At 42.4% G+C, this 15621-nt stretch overlaps 1 protein-coding gene across 3 annotated transcripts in view; it reads left to right on the top strand.

Moving 5' to 3' along the window:
- The window catches only part of mark1 (MAP/microtubule affinity-regulating kinase 1), a 205555-nt gene that overhangs the window by 172457 nt on the left and 17477 nt on the right, over positions 1–15621 (top strand). For all 3 annotated transcript variants that reach the window (XM_072580752.1, XM_072580749.1, XM_072580750.1), the window contains exon 14: positions 3622–3719. In XM_072580752.1, coding sequence (XP_072436853.1) covers positions 3622–3719 — 98 coding nt within the window. The remainder of the gene's footprint in view (positions 1–3621; positions 3720–15621) is intronic.

Below are 15621 nucleotides of genomic sequence, written 5' to 3'. Positions count from 1 at the left end.
ACAAGATTAAGCAAGCTTGATCTATAAATTTGAAATGCAAGTTAAAGTGCTTCTTGCATGCTCATTGTATGTTTTGGCAATATTGCAGGCCATTTGATTTAAAATTGTGAGATTTTTGCTCCTGTAAATTCCTCATTGCCTCGAACTGTCGCTCCAACCGATCCATTCAAACTAATAGGATTCTTTCCATGGAGAGTGATTGGAATGTGGAGTGGGCTGCTATACAAAAGTATGCATTGTTTTTCAGAAGAATTGCATAAATGTCTTTAGGAGGAGGTAAATTGTATACACAAAGGATAAAAGAATAAAAGACTTACAGTTGGCATTAGATAAAGTAGGATGAGAGGAGTCTTATGTGAAACATAAACAGCAGCATAGACCAGTTGAGCCAAAAGGCCTGTATCTGTGTTGTAAACTAAGCAGTTCCATGTGGAAAGCACAAGGTCAGTATCCAGAGGTTGACAAAGTATCAAAAAGAAGCACTGTTGCTGAAAAGAGAATGTTCATTGAAATCTCGCTGTATATTTAAAAAGTGCAGTAGAACAGCAAAACATGAAAAAATCAATATAACAACAGATAAAATAATGAAGAATAAAAGCAATACAACACTCGCAAACCAGAAATGAAGACGAGTTCAAAAGATGGGCAGAACTTCAAATAACTGCTTAGTCACGCCACTTCAACCCAGCTTCCAGATGTCACGCGCAGAAAAGTCTTCCCAGGAAATGCAAACAAACTTGGCTGAGAAAAATTAAGGAAACTTTGAAGAAAAGTAGCACAATCGGAAGCATGGATATGAAGTTATCAAGATTTGCAAGAACCAGAGCAGCATCATTCCGTGGTCATTACCAGTGAATGTCTTAAATAGAATTGCACATGAGAAACTAAAGACAGAACTTGACAAATGGTTACAAGACAAGCAGGCTGGTTTTCAAACAGCTAGATCTTGCATGGACTGTATAACTACAGTATACATTATCTTGTAACTGTTTTTGCCAAAAGGCCTTGTGGAAATTGATGTGACATGGAATACTGGAGAAATGTTTTGGCATGAAAGCCAAAACCATAGCAAACTCCATCTGGTAAGGGGACACACCTTTGAAAAAAGACTCACTCATCTTCCGTGCCAAAGATCCCATGATCTTTATGATCCGTTATCTTTAAAAATTTGAGTCGTCAATGATGGTGTAGTTGTTTGTGAATGTGTTAAACTTCTATCATAGTTGTAGGATATATGTGTTTGCCACTTGAATCCTGACAATATCCTGGTTAACTAGAAGCAAATGCAGCCTCCTTGGATATTGGTGCAACAATCACATTGTGCCTATTCTCAAGTTATATATTATATATCGTGTGAGAACCCCTTCAAGGCGCACGAAGAATCGCTAAATAATCTCCTTCTGGACCTTGTTGAGTGTGAGATCCTTTGGTAGCAGGCAATGACTTGTCCAATTAGAATTCATCACCTGAGCTAGACCTAGTGGGGCTGTTGCGGCACAGTGGGAGTGTCCTGCTCCTTGACCAGGAGGACCGTGTTCAAAGGTGCGGAATAAGATCTCTAAACAGGTTGCTTAGGAAAAATAAGTTAATTTTCTTTAAATTTCAAAATTAGAGAGGCTCCTGTAGCACAATGGTAGTGCCCCTGCCCTGGACTGGAAGGCCTGAGTTCAGTTACCACCTACTCCAGAGGTATGCAATAACATCTCTGAATAGGATTTAAAAATAGAAGCAGACCCAGAGGGGCTTTTGTCACACTGTAGTAGTGTCTCTACCCCTGGACTGGTAAGCCAGCACCTACCTGCTCCACAGGAGTGTAATAACATCTGAGCAGGTTGATGAGAAAAAGAGGTTAAATTAAAAAATACTTATAATAGCCCCGCTGGGTCTGCTTTATGGTGCAGTGGTCGTGTCCCTGTCTTTAAGTCAGGAGGCCCGTGTTCAAGTCCCACCTGTTGCAGAGGTATGTAATAACATCTCTGAACAGGTTGATTAAAAAATATTTTTTAAAAGGTAAAGCAGACCCAGTGGTTACGTTAATTCCTGGGTGTCCTTGGAGAGCGAGGATGTAGTGTCCATCAATGCTCTCAAAATCTTTAGAGAGAGCTGGGCACCATGGAGGATAGAGTGCTTTATTTCCTCCTCCAACTTTGTTTTTATTTAGTCCCCTTCCTGCTTGCCTTATTCTCCACTGCCCCCTCCTTAATAATTGGCATTGCCCATAATGGGCTTTACTGGCAAATGTTGAACTGGCCAGAAGGGTGTTTTTACTGGTGGTGGATAATAGTTTGAAAAAAAAAGCCTCAGGCATTTTGGTGATGGATAGGTTGCTCAGTTGTGTGTGCTAACACATCTATGCAGAAAAAGAAATATAAAATAGACCCAAGCCCTCCTTCTGTGTTTATGTTAGTACCCAGGTGTTCATGGAGAGGGAGGACATCGTGTCTGTCACTGCTCTCAATGCCTTTAGGTACCTGGGCACCGTGAGGGATATCGTGCATAATCCCTCCCCCCCCCCAAACTCCATTTTGATTTCGCCCCTTCCTGCTCTCCCAACCTCCTCTTCACTTTTGATAGTTCATATTGCCCATGGCTTTGATTGTATGTATTTAATTAGCTTCATAGATGATTACTGGCAGTGGTTAATAGTTTAAATAACACAAAATTAGTCACGGTGATTTGTTGGTGGGAAAGGTGTTCAATTTTATATGATACATTTTCTGCTATTTAAAAAGAATGACACTGGCCCAGTTAGGGGCCTTGTGGTTCAGTGATAATGTCCCTCCCCCTGGGCTGTGGAAGCTTCTGTTCAAGTTCCACTGTCCCAGACGTGTAGAGCAACATCTCTTAATAGGCTGATTGAAATAAATACTAACGCAGAACCAGATAGGGGCCTTGTGGTGCAATGGCTGTGTCCCTACCTCCTGAGCAAGGAGAGCTGGGTTCAAGTCCCAACTGCTCCAGAGACATGTTGTCATGCCTATAAACAGAACCATTAAAAATACTATCAAACAGATCCAGGGATGGGTGTGCAGGGCTATCTGTCCCAGGCTGGGGCTAAACAATGCCATGAGTAGTGGCTTTGTTTTAGTGTTCAACATAAACTCTGTTATGTTCCAATCAGGCTTCCTGAGCTATTACATACAGCTTAAATATGACGATGGTATTCTTACAGATTTGATCTTTGATGTAATGCATGGTTATTGGGAAAAGTAACTTCAGCAATAAGGCCCTCATATCACCTGAATTGACAGACATGTGATCAGTGGCATGTAGAATTGTGGCTGTGAAGCTGTACCTTTAATCCATGGTATATAATTGGCTGTCGAGAGAGTGGTGCTGGAAAAGCACAGCTGGTCAGGCAGCATCCGAGGAGCAGGAGAATAACCCCTTGGGTTTATCCCCGAAACATAGATTCTCCTGCTCCTTTGTACTCTCAACTCTGATCTGCAGTCCTCACTTTCTCCTATAATTGCCTGTCCATGGAAATGTTAACATTCATGATATGTTTGAAATTGTTAGAATCCCCATCTGAAACTCAAAAGATATAATTATTTTGTTTTGAAAATAATTAGTTTTATTACAAAACATAGATTACTGACATAAATTGATTTAACATTTCAGAATAACATGCTTCCTAGTATGACAAGGAGAAACACCTATGTGTGTGAACGCTCGACCAGTGATCGATACTCTGCCATGCAGAATGGAAAAGACAGCAGGTGAGAATCCATAGTATTATTGCCAAATGTTTGTGTATTTTATTTCTTATTTTAATGTATATATTTATTGAAAAAAGCCAAACAGTTATAGAAGTACAGAAAAGTAGAAATAATATTGTACTATTATATTATATTACAGTAACGCTGAGAATGAACTGCCTACTATTCAAGATACAGTCGCCTCATATTTACTTAAACCAAATTAGCATAAACTCAAATTAAATAAAATAACATTAAATTAAATTACAATCCACTATAACTAAATTACACTACGATGTACTATATTTCAGTACTCCACTCGCTGCACCTCCATCAAGGCTCCCATCCACGGGAGCAACTGTGATTATATCCGTCTTTACTAGGTCTCCCCCGGGTCCTCGGGCCACCATATACATCCCTTGTAGCTATATAAAGGCCATAATCAGTACTGCCAACAGATCCATGTCTATGTAATTTAGAAAGGGCTGCCATGAGTTGGGAGGTCATGTTGCAGCTGTACAGGACATTTGTTAGGCCACTTTTGGAATATTGCGTGCAATTCTGCTCGTCTTCCTATCCGAAGGATGTTGTGAAACTTGGAAGGGTTCAGAAAAGATTTACAAGGATATTGCCATGTTTGGAGGATTTGAGCTATAGGGAGAGGTTGAATAGGCTAGTGCTGTTTTCCCTGGAGTGTCAGAGGCTGAGGGGTGATCTTATAGAGGTTTATAAAATCATGATGGGCATGGATAGGATAAATAGACAGAGTCTTTTCACTGGTTGGGTCCAGAACTAGATAGGTTTAGGGTGAGAAGGGAAAGATGTAAAAGAGACCTAAGGGGCAACAGAGGGTGGTATGTGTATGGAATGAGCTGCCAGAGGACGTGGTGGAGGCTAGTACAATTGCAACTGTTAAAAGGCATCTGGATGGGTATATGATTAGGAAGGGTTTGAAGGGATATGGGCCAGGTGGGACTAGTTTGGATCGGTATATCTGGTCGGCATGGACGGGTTGGACCGAAGGGTCTGTTTTCGTGCTATACATCTCTATGACTCTATGTCTTATAAAATTGCTCCATTCTGTGGCACACCATACTTGTCAAGTAATCTTGAGGGACATGCTCCATCCTGCAAGACCCTGGAGGCTTTTCTGATATCCAATGCATTGTGATGTTCTTCCTCGCACAGTATGTATAGATATTGAATAACCTCTTCCTGTGCTCACCCAAAGAGGGAAGATTCAGTAGTTCCAAAATGAGGGACACTGGATCCTCTCTAACGTCTATTCCCAGGATCATCTCTAGTTCATTCACTATGGCCCTCCCAGTATCCGTAAATCTTGTAACAGGACCAAAAGCAATGTGTAAGGGTGCCAATACTGTTTTTACATTTGGGACATTTCGGGGAAGATCCTTTCTTAAACTTTGTTAGTCTCTTTGGCACCATATGGGCCCTGTGGAGGATCTTCAATTGCATCGCTTGTGCCTTATTGCATATTGAAATTTTCTTTACATTTCCCCCATATGTCCTCCCATGTTTCCGATGAGATTTCTTCCCCTAACTCCTGATTCCAAATCTCATAGAGTCTCTCCATATCCCCCAAGGCATTCCCTCTCTGCACTAGATATATGGTACTAACTGAGAGCGCCCTCACGTTAGAGCACTCTTCGTTCTTTATACTTGTAGGGCTGGGCCAACAGCGTGGCCGTCTTCTGTATGTAATCCCTAACCTGGAAATACTGGAAAAGGTCCCTATTAGGGATTCCATATTTCTGACCTAATTGGCTGAAAGACTTCAAGACCTCTCCCTCAAATAAATCTGCCAGATTCCCTAACCCTCCCATGCTCTAAAGCCAGAGTCCATTGGCCCCAGTCTTAATCCTGGGGCTCCCACTAACGGGGTGACAGCGAAGTCTTAAGCAAATTGCCCTCACCCTGCCACATTATCCTGCATGCTTTCACTGTGTTTCTGATAATTGGACTCCCCTACAGATCTCAATTTATCCATGAACAGTAAGTTTGTGAGGGGACATCTCGCCTGTGAGGCCTCTACATTATGCCATATTGACTTTGAGTCATCGTGCACCCATTTGCCTACATATGACAACAGGGTGCCTATTTGGTATCTTTTCAGATCTGAGAGGTCTACTTCCACCCCCCAATATCCTGAGGAAGTTGCAACTTGGGAAATTTAATTAAGGGGTGCTTACGGCACCAAATAAATGATCCAGGCCATCTTGCAAACATCTGCAGCATCTGTTTGTGTAACAGCAACGGGAGCATCCTCATAGGATATAACAACCAAGGAAGAACATTCATTTTAATGAAGGCTATACGGCCTAGCCAGGATATGGGTAGTCCCTCCCATCTCTGCAAGTCCTGTTTTGTTCTCTCGAACAACTGCACAAAGTTAGTTCCATACAGCTGCCAGAAGTAAGGGGTAATAAAAGTTCCAAGACGGAGAAACCCTTTCTGTGACCATCTAAAATGAAACTCCATTCTGTCCTCCAACTTCAGTACTTCCACCAATTCCTCCACGGGCATGACTTTCGATTTTGTGAAATTTATCCTATATCCTGAAAAGCTGCTGAATCATTTAATTTTTTGTATTAGCTGGAGTATGGACTTTTCAAGGTCGGCCAAAAACAGAAGGACATCATCTGCATTGAGAGTTATTTTGTGTTCCCCAACTCTCACCTTCGGTGCCATTATTTCAGGGTCCTTTCGGATAGCCTCCGCCAGTGGTTCAAGTACCAATGTGAACAATAGCAGTGTGAACAAGTCCCTGTCGGCTGCCCCTCCCCACACGAAAATTGCTTGATTTAACCCCATTTGTGATAACATCCGTTTTGGGGTCTTTACATAACACTGCCACCCACCTGGCGAAGACCCCTCCCAGACCAAAACTATCTAGAACAGCAAAGAGATATGACCATTCCACCTTATCAAAAGCCTTTTCTGCATCCAGGGAGACCACCAAACACAGAATCATTCCCTACTGACATATTTGCACCATATTCAATACCTGTCTGATATTGTTGAATGAGCTGCAGCCTTGCTGAAACCCTTCTGGTCCTCTATTATAATAACGGGCAGCACTTTCTCCAACCTCAGAGCCAACACCTTGAAAGAATTATAAATCCCACATTCAACTATGAGATTGGTCTATACAATGCACAATCCTTGGGGTCTTTCCCTTCCTTTAAAATAAGGGAGATATTAGCCTCACTAAGAAAGGGTGGAAGGCAGTCCTGGTTATACAAATGACTATATATCTCCAGCAGTGGGTCAGCTAACATGTGTATGAACTCCTTGTAAAATTCACTTGTAAAAAACTCCTTGTAAAAACCCGTCGGACCGCGTGTCTTACCACCTTGAAGCTGCCTTAACTCCTCTCTTGTACCTCCTGTACTGTCAGAGTGCATTTAAAAGGGAGGCCTGATCTGCGTTTAAACCGGGGAGGTCCAAGTTTTGAAAAAAGGATTCCATTCTCAATTCTCCATCCCCACAGCACTCCAACTGGTATAACTCTGCATAGAACTCCCGGAATCTGGTATTGATCTTCCTCAGCTCGTGAGTGACGTTGCCAGTTCTCTCCCTGGTAGACACAATGGATTGTGGAGCACTTTTCTTCCTAACCTGCTAAGCCAGGTTTCTACCTAGCTTATCCCCATGTTTAAACCACCTTTGCTTTGCAAAGGAGACCCTTCTTTTCACCACTTGTGTGAGCGCTGAGTCCAGAGCAGCCCGGGGAGCCGTGACCATTGAAATTTGACCACAGATGGTCTGGTATAATATGCCAGTTTGGCTGCCTTCAGCTAGGCCTCAAGCATCTGCTGCTGCTCTCCTCTCTGTCTCCTTCTCATTGCCACGTATGAAATAATCATACCCCTTAACAATGCTTTGGTGGACTCCCAGAGCTCTGATGGATTGCTGGCTGTACACCGATTGATGTCCCAGAAAGCCTTGAACTCCCTTGTGATATTGTGTCCAAAGTTGCCATCATTCACAGAAATGGATCCATGCGCCAGTGCCGCATGCCTACTCCACTACCTTTGGTCTTAATATCTAAATATACTGCCTCATGGTCCAAAGTAGTTATGCTCCCAATTCTGCAGGCCAACAGCAAGTCCAAACAAACCTTCCTGGAACAAAGAACATATCAATTCTTGTGTGGAACTTGTGCGGGTTGGAGTAAAAGGTAAAGTCCCTCCCATTCGGGTGGAGGCACCTCCATACATCCACTCGCCCCAACTCCACTCACAACTCCAGTAATTGTCTAGATTGCCGGGTGCATCCAACAACCCTCTAGGCATTCTGTCTACCCCAGCGGTCCATGAGACAATTAAAGTCTCCTCTTATAATTGTACGGCGCACCCCAAGAGCCACTAATTTAGAGACCGCATCAGCTAAAAATTGCACCGGGGGGGACAGTAAACGTTCAGGATGCCATACTCTTCACTGCCTTGAGTATGACGAACTGTCCATACTCATCCTTGATTTGATCTGTCACCTGAAATGGGAGGTTCTTTCGTACCAGTATGGCCACTCCTCTGCTTTTGGAGTTAAAGGAGGAAAAGAACACCCTATTGTACCCCCTGCTGCAACTTCAAATATTCCCTATCAGTCAAATGTGTCTCTTGCAACAGCACAATGTCAACCCTTTCCTTCCTAAGATTTGAGAGCACCTTTTCCTTTTTAATGGGGGAATGGCTACCCTTTATATTCCACATGCATCACCTGAACAGATCACTAGCCATGACTGCACACTACAGCCCGCAGTCCTCCAAAAGGAAGAAGCCCATTCAATGTGCGATGAGTGAAGAAAAAACAGACTTTATCAAATCTAAAGACTATTCCTACAAACCCTACCAAAACTACTAAAAGTTAAAAAAAAACTCTACTCCTAACTTGAACAAATAAATACAAAATACACAAATCTCCAGTGATTTTTTTTTCCTCTTTGCCCATTGGGAGCATTCACTCCCAACCTCACAACCATCCAAGCACCTTTCAGTTAAGGCCATGCCCCAAGCCCAAGCCTTGAAAAAAACATATTATTTAGACTCTGACAAGTTAACAATGGACCCCCACCCCTCCCCCTCTACATCTCAGCCCCACACATCTTTACATCAAAGGAGTAACCTCTCCTCACCAGCAAAACTGAACAATAGAATAACTAATAACCACCAAACAGATATAATATAAAACATACCGGATTTTACACCAGAGCAATACCAAGCCTATAAAGACCGAGAACCCAAAAGGCAAAGGAACAAGGACAGAGAAGATTTTTTTAAAAATTATGCTATTGCCCGCACGCATCTTTTCCTCCTTCCCCCTCGCCCAAAGTCTATCTTTTCAGCGAGTTCAAAAATCCTTTTACTTTTTCCACTGAGTCGAAGTTTTAGACAGCTCCCCCATAATTGAAACATAATACTGCCAGAGAATGTTAAATGTTTGAATCTCTCAATTTTTTTCTTTACACTATCAAAGGTCTTTTTTTTTCTTAATTATGGCCCCAGAAAAGTCATGAAAAAACATTATCTCTGAACCTTCATAAGCCAAAGCCTTGGATCTCCTCCCAGTCTTCTGGCTATTTCTATTATTAAATGCTTTTCTTTGTAATGCTGAAGTCGCACTAGGACCGGGCAGGGGCGCTGGACTGGACTGGACTGGACTGGACCGGACTGCGCATTGCGATCTGGTGGGCCTGCTCCACACTCACCCGGCCCGACTCGATTTCCAGTCCCAGCAACTCAGGAAGCCACCTCTCGAGAAAATCAGCAAGGTTTTCACCTTCTTCGTGCTCCAGTAAGGCCAAGATCCGTAGATTTTTTTTTTTCTCCGACCACAATTTTTGAGAATGTTTACTTGTTCCTGCAGGCCACAAACCTGGCCTTCCAAGGTTCGAACCCGCCCCTCGGAGCTCTCTGTCACGCCTATGAGGCCACGGTCCTCTGTTCCACCGCTTCTACGTGCTGATCCAAAGCCCGGATCTCTTGTTCATGCTTTGTCAGCATGGCAGTAATTGGTTCCAACGCTCCCTCGATTTTGTTTCACGGAGTTTTGCGAACTCAGTTAGTAAATGCTGTTGCTCCACTGAACTTAAGGGCGCTGCCATGGCTGTCAAGGTAACGGCCGCGGGTGTGCCCGACATAGTAGGGGAGTGCCCTGCCTGCTGTGCTGCCTTTGCTCCATTTCCCTTAGATGTCTTCATTTCAGCTCCAAATCTGTCAAACCTTAATTTAAAAGGACTCTAGGTCTTCTACCTACTTTACATTATAAATTTTCCTTCGGGATGGCTGGGAGGGGAGGGGAGGGAGGGTGGTGGTGGTGGGTGGGGCATGACACAGAGCCCAACAGAGCAGACTGTTCAGACTGCCCCCTTCTTGAATACCCTTGTGTTTTGTTTCTTAAACCAGATGATGAGTGGCAGTGATGCAGGAGCTCATGAAAAGCTATAATGAGGTGCAGCAGCTTTGGATTCATCAAAAGCAAATGAGAGTGAAGTGCCGTACTGTTGAGAAAAAGCAAGGGGCATTTAACTGAATGAGACAATTATGGGAATGCAAAAGATGAGTAAAAATTAAAAAATTAGAAAGAGTGGTTTTTGAAAAGAATGAAGGTTGATGAAATAAGTGGAAATGCATCTTGCTTTTGTCTTTGCAGGTAATTGAAATGTAGTCAAGAGCAAACTATTTCCATATTCAATTAGAAGCACTATGATTGAAAATACCTGAAATACTTGTTCCGTGAAGCAGACTTGATTCTCAGTTTCTCTACTCACTAAATATTTAAATGCTGCTTGTGTCAACTCCATATAAATCTGAAGACTCTGGTTTTCATAATCATATTGCAAAATGAAAGGGCAATTTTCTATTCTTTTCATTTGTAAACTGGGGTGTAAAGGGGGAAAGTAATATTCCTATCCACGTTTGCTCACGTAATGAATTTGTAACAACATGGTGCGATTCAAAAGCTTTGTGATACTGAGAAAAAAACAAGCTAGGTGAATTGCCATCCGATTTGTTTAAAGAGGAATCAGCAGACAGAAGAGCTAAAGAAGCTGAGTGAGCACATCCAGTGGGTTACCACAAATATCCTCTTTCCCCATAACCCTTGATACTATTCATGGCAAGAAATTCCTTTTTTTTTGTTAAATATATTCAGTGACTTCAATGTATGTTAAAGAATTCCACAGATTCTCCACCCTCTGAGTAAAGCAATTTAAAAATAAATGGTCTACCATTGTTTCTTCACAAACAACCCACACCCCAAACAAGAACAAGGGACCATCATCACCACATCCAGTCTGTCCAGCCCTGTCAGAACCTTTTAATGAGACCCTTACTAATTTTTCTAAACTCTGGGAATATAGGTAATTCTAGTTGACAAATCTCTCCTTGTACAACAAAACAATCATTCTCATAAAACTGTCTCATGAACCTTCCTTGTATTCATTTTATGGATAAGTATATATTTTCTTAGCTAAGGAGACCAAAACTGCACATAATATGCTAGATGTCATCTCACCAAGGCCCCACACAGCTGCAGCAAGGCATTCTTGCTTCCCTACTTAAACCCTCTCATAATGAAGCACAACATACCATTTGCTTTTCTAACTGCTTGTTGTACTTGTTCCTTGCTTCCAATGATTGATATATAAACACACCCAAGTCCTGTTTTACATCAACATTTCCCAATCTATCGCCATGGTTTCCATAGTCGTGTTGTAAAATGAAATAAAGTACTCTGCCGTTCTTCCAACTGAAGTGGATATCTTCACACTTATTCACATTGCACGGCATCGGCCAAAAATGTCTAATAATTCAACTTGTCTAAATCACCTTAAAGGCTTTTTATTCCTTCTCACAATTCAAAAAGTCTCATTATGCTTAACAAATATTTGGAGTTCACTTTAATGAAAGTAGCAGTGGGTTGATAAAAGAGAAACACTAAATATTGTGCTGTCTTTTTTTGTTTTTTTAAATGCAATGTGGAATCCTGAATTTCGTAAATAGGAGAATCAAGTAAAAACAGTGGTAATGCTAAAGTTTCAAGAGTTATTACATCACTTGCTCCAACTGGCCGTGAATTTCCACTGGTGTTCTCTCACCCGCTTGCCATATCTTTAGAAGAAAAACCAGAGAAACCCTGGAAGCATAAATAATGTTAACACAATTTTCTGGGGTTTTTTTTTGCTCCTTCGAACTTAGACTAAACAGTGTTCGAATTGTTTAGTTTTATATGCCATACTTTAGGGAGGGTGTCCAGGCCATTAAGATGATTAAGAAAACATTCATTTCAGATGACATGTGGAATGAGAATCCTAACATGGAAAATCCAGAGATGGTGGTGAAAGCAGAATCTACAATCATTTTAAAAAGGAAAATCAATAAATAGATGTGCATTTTAGGTGAATTGGCCATGATAAATTGCCCGTAGTGTTAGGTGCAGGTCTAAATGTAGGGGAATGGGTTTGGTTGGGTTGCTCTGTGGACTTGTTCCACACTGTAGGGAATCTTAAAAATAAATTTGAAGAAGAAAATCTAGACAATTATGAGGCAGCCATTACCAGGGGAATGGGACTGAGTAACTCCATTTTGAGTCGAACCATAGACCTAACATGCGAAATAACTACTTCCTATACCATAAAATTCTGTCTTCAGTGGATCTGAAATTCTACTTTCAGTGAATCAGGGAAAAAGCATTTTATTTAGTCTCAAACCATATGATTCTTTGCCATTGCTAGTGTTTATTGTTTGGTGTACTATGGTATACCTGGGTGGTAATATATTGTGATATACCTGGGTGGTAATATGCTGTGATATACCTGTGAGTAGTAGGTTCTGAGGTGTCAATGAGCGAAGAAATATTTGTAAATCATCACTTTTAGTTTTGAGTGCATGCTGCTCAGTTATTCTTCTGGTCATGTGAGACCAATTTTCTTATATTTGTGTCTTGGTTTTGGAGTTTTGGAACTGAAATCCTGAGCCATGAATTGATTCCACATTCAGAAAGTACCATTCATAAAAGTACTAAATAATGGAAGAAAAACATTAACACAACAGATATTACTAATGACATTTAAGGGCTAATCAAGAACCTCAGAAGGTAAGTAGCACGTCAAAACAAATTTGGCAGAGAAGGTAGCGAAGTTTTCGGTGCTGATAAAATTAATTAAAAACAAGAATTTTAAGCAATACTACATTGTGAGATAACGGACAATTTTTTAGAAGATTGTTAATACTGCTGCAGGACAAGTGGGAGGGTGTGTAACCTCTGTCCTGAGCGAGGTAAAGCAGTTGACTTTAAACATGAAACACTAATGCCAGTTGTTTCATCTGAGTTATGAAGGGTAGTGACAGAACAGAAAGGACTAAAAGCTACAATGGTATGTGCAGTCAGTAAATGTTTTGAGGTGTTGTATGTTTTGTTCTATTCAGGTCAAATATTTTTTAAATTCATTTTCATTGACAAAATTGTTAGGTCTTAAATCAACTGGTGGAACCAATAATAGAAGTAAATTCTGAGGGATGGCCCTATTTTGGCAATATAGCTCTGCCACTGCAATTAATGCCTGTCTCCCTGTGTGCAACTAGAGAACCAAGACCATTCTGAAGATGGCTCTGCTGTCCCTCTACAAATGTTGCCTGACCCACTAAGTATTTATGCATTTTCTGTTTCTATTTCAAATTTCTAGCACCAACAGGACAGGTTTTCAAATTCTGAAGTGGCATCTGTTTCTGTTCAGTGTCACTATTCAAGCTGCTTTACAACAGCTTGGTTAGTTTTGGTGTGTAAATATCTGGGTGCATAATGCGCATAGGCCACTCATATAGGAAGTGGCAATATTTTCTTCCCACCTGTAGATAAGTGGCCTACAATCTACGATAGTGTGGTGGAGATGGTGGATTAGTGTAATGTCAATTGATTGGCAGCCCAGAGACTAATATTCTGGGGACACAGCTTCAGGTTTTACTGTGACAGCTGGTAAATTCAATGAATACATCAGGAACTGAAAACTTGTCTCCATGATGGTAACTGTGAAACTAGTGACAGTTGCCATAAAAACCCATCTGGTTCATATATCATTTAGGGAAAAAAATTTGCTGTCTTTACTAAGCCTGGCACAGATTAAATCCTAGATCGACAGCATTGACCTTGGGTCACCAGGAATATGAATTAACTGCCCTCTGAAAATATCTAGCAAGCCAGTTGGTTCAAGGGCATTTAGGGACAAGCAACAAATGCTGACTTTGCCAGCAATGGCTACATCCCATAAAATAGTATGTTTTGTTCTCAAAAAGCGGAAGCTATATGCTGATAAAATGTAGGAGCAGATGTAGACTGTTCAGCCCTTTGAGTCTGCTCTGCCATTCAGTGAATTCTCAGCTGATCTGAAAAACCTCAACTCCACTTTGCTGCCTTTTCCCCCATAAACCTTGATTACACTGAAATATAAAGTTTAGCCTGTAAATTACTGAGTAAGCCAGACTTCGCCTGCCTACTATTGGTGAATGTAAGTACTGCAGATGCTGGAGATTAGAGTCAAGAGTGTGGTGGTGGAAAAGCGCAGCAGGTCAGGCAGCATCAGAGGAGCAGGAAAATCGATGTTTCGGGCAAAAACTCTTCATCAGGAATGAGACTGGGAGCCTCGGGGGTGGAGAGATAAATGGGAGGGGGGTTGGGGCTGGCAAGAAGTAGCTGAGAGTGCAGTAGGTGAATAAAGGTGAAGGTGATAGGTCGGAGGGGGGGTGGAGCAGATGGGTGGGAAGGAAGATGGACAGGTCATGAGGGCAGTGCTGAGGTGGAAGGTTGGAACTGGGGATAAAAGTGTGGGCAGAGGAAATGAGGAAACTTGTGAAATCCACATTGATGCCCTGGGGTTGGAGGGTCCCAAGGCGGAAGATGAGGCGTTCTTCCTCCAGTCGTTAGGTGGTGAAGGAGTGGCGATGGAGGAGGCCCAGGACCTGCATGTCCTCGGCAGAGTGGGAGGGGGAGTTGAAGTGTTTGACCACGGAGTGATGAGGTTGATTGCTGCGGATGTCCCGGAGTTGTTCTCTGAAGTGCTTTGCGAGTAGGTGTCCTGTCTCCCCAATGTAGAGGAGACCGCATCGGGAGCAATGGTTGTAATAAATGGCGTGTGGAAGTTTAGGTGAAACTTTTATGGATGTGGAAGGCACCTTTGGGGCCTTGGACAGAGATGAGGGGGGAGGTGTCAGCACAGGGTTTACAATTCCTGCAGTGGCAGGGGAAGGTGCTGGGAGGGGAGGGTGGGTTGTTGGGGGGCGTAGACCTGATGAAGTAGTCACAAAGGGAATGGTCTTTATGGAAAGCAGATAGGGGTGGAGAGGGCAATATATTTCTGGTGGTGGTGTCCATTTGTAGGTGGTGAAAATGACAGAGGATGATGCGAGGTATACGGAGATTGGTGGGGTGGAAGGTGAGGACCGGGAGATTCTGGAGGGGTGCGGTTTGAAGGCGGAGGTGCAGGAAATGGATGAGATGCACTGGAGGGGAAATTGCAGTCTTTAAAAAAGGAGGCCACCTGTGTTCTGTGGTGAAACTGGTCCTCCTGGGAGCAGATGCAGTGGAGGTGGAGGAATTGGGAATAAGAGAGAGCATTTTTACAGGAAGCAGGATGGGAAGAGGTATAATCCAGGTATCTGTGGGAGTCAGTGGGTTTGTAGAAGATGTCTGTGTTGAGTTGGTCACCGTTGATGGAGATGGAGAGGTCCAGGAAGGGGAAGGAGGTATCTGAGATGGTCCAGGTGAATGTAAGGTCAGGATGGAAAGTATTGGTGAAGTTGATGAACAGTTTAACCTCCGCGTGGGAACACGATGCAGTCATGTGGTGATGCAGTCATCAATGTAGCGGAGGAATTGGTACCGATGTAACTACAGAAGATAGACTGTT

The sequence above is a fragment of the Chiloscyllium punctatum genome, chromosome 11 (genome assembly GCF_047496795.1).
Source record: "Chiloscyllium punctatum isolate Juve2018m chromosome 11, sChiPun1.3, whole genome shotgun sequence".
Classification (NCBI taxonomy): Eukaryota; Metazoa; Chordata; class Chondrichthyes; order Orectolobiformes; family Hemiscylliidae; genus Chiloscyllium; species Chiloscyllium punctatum.
This window is presented reverse-complemented; position numbering and strand designations above follow the sequence as displayed.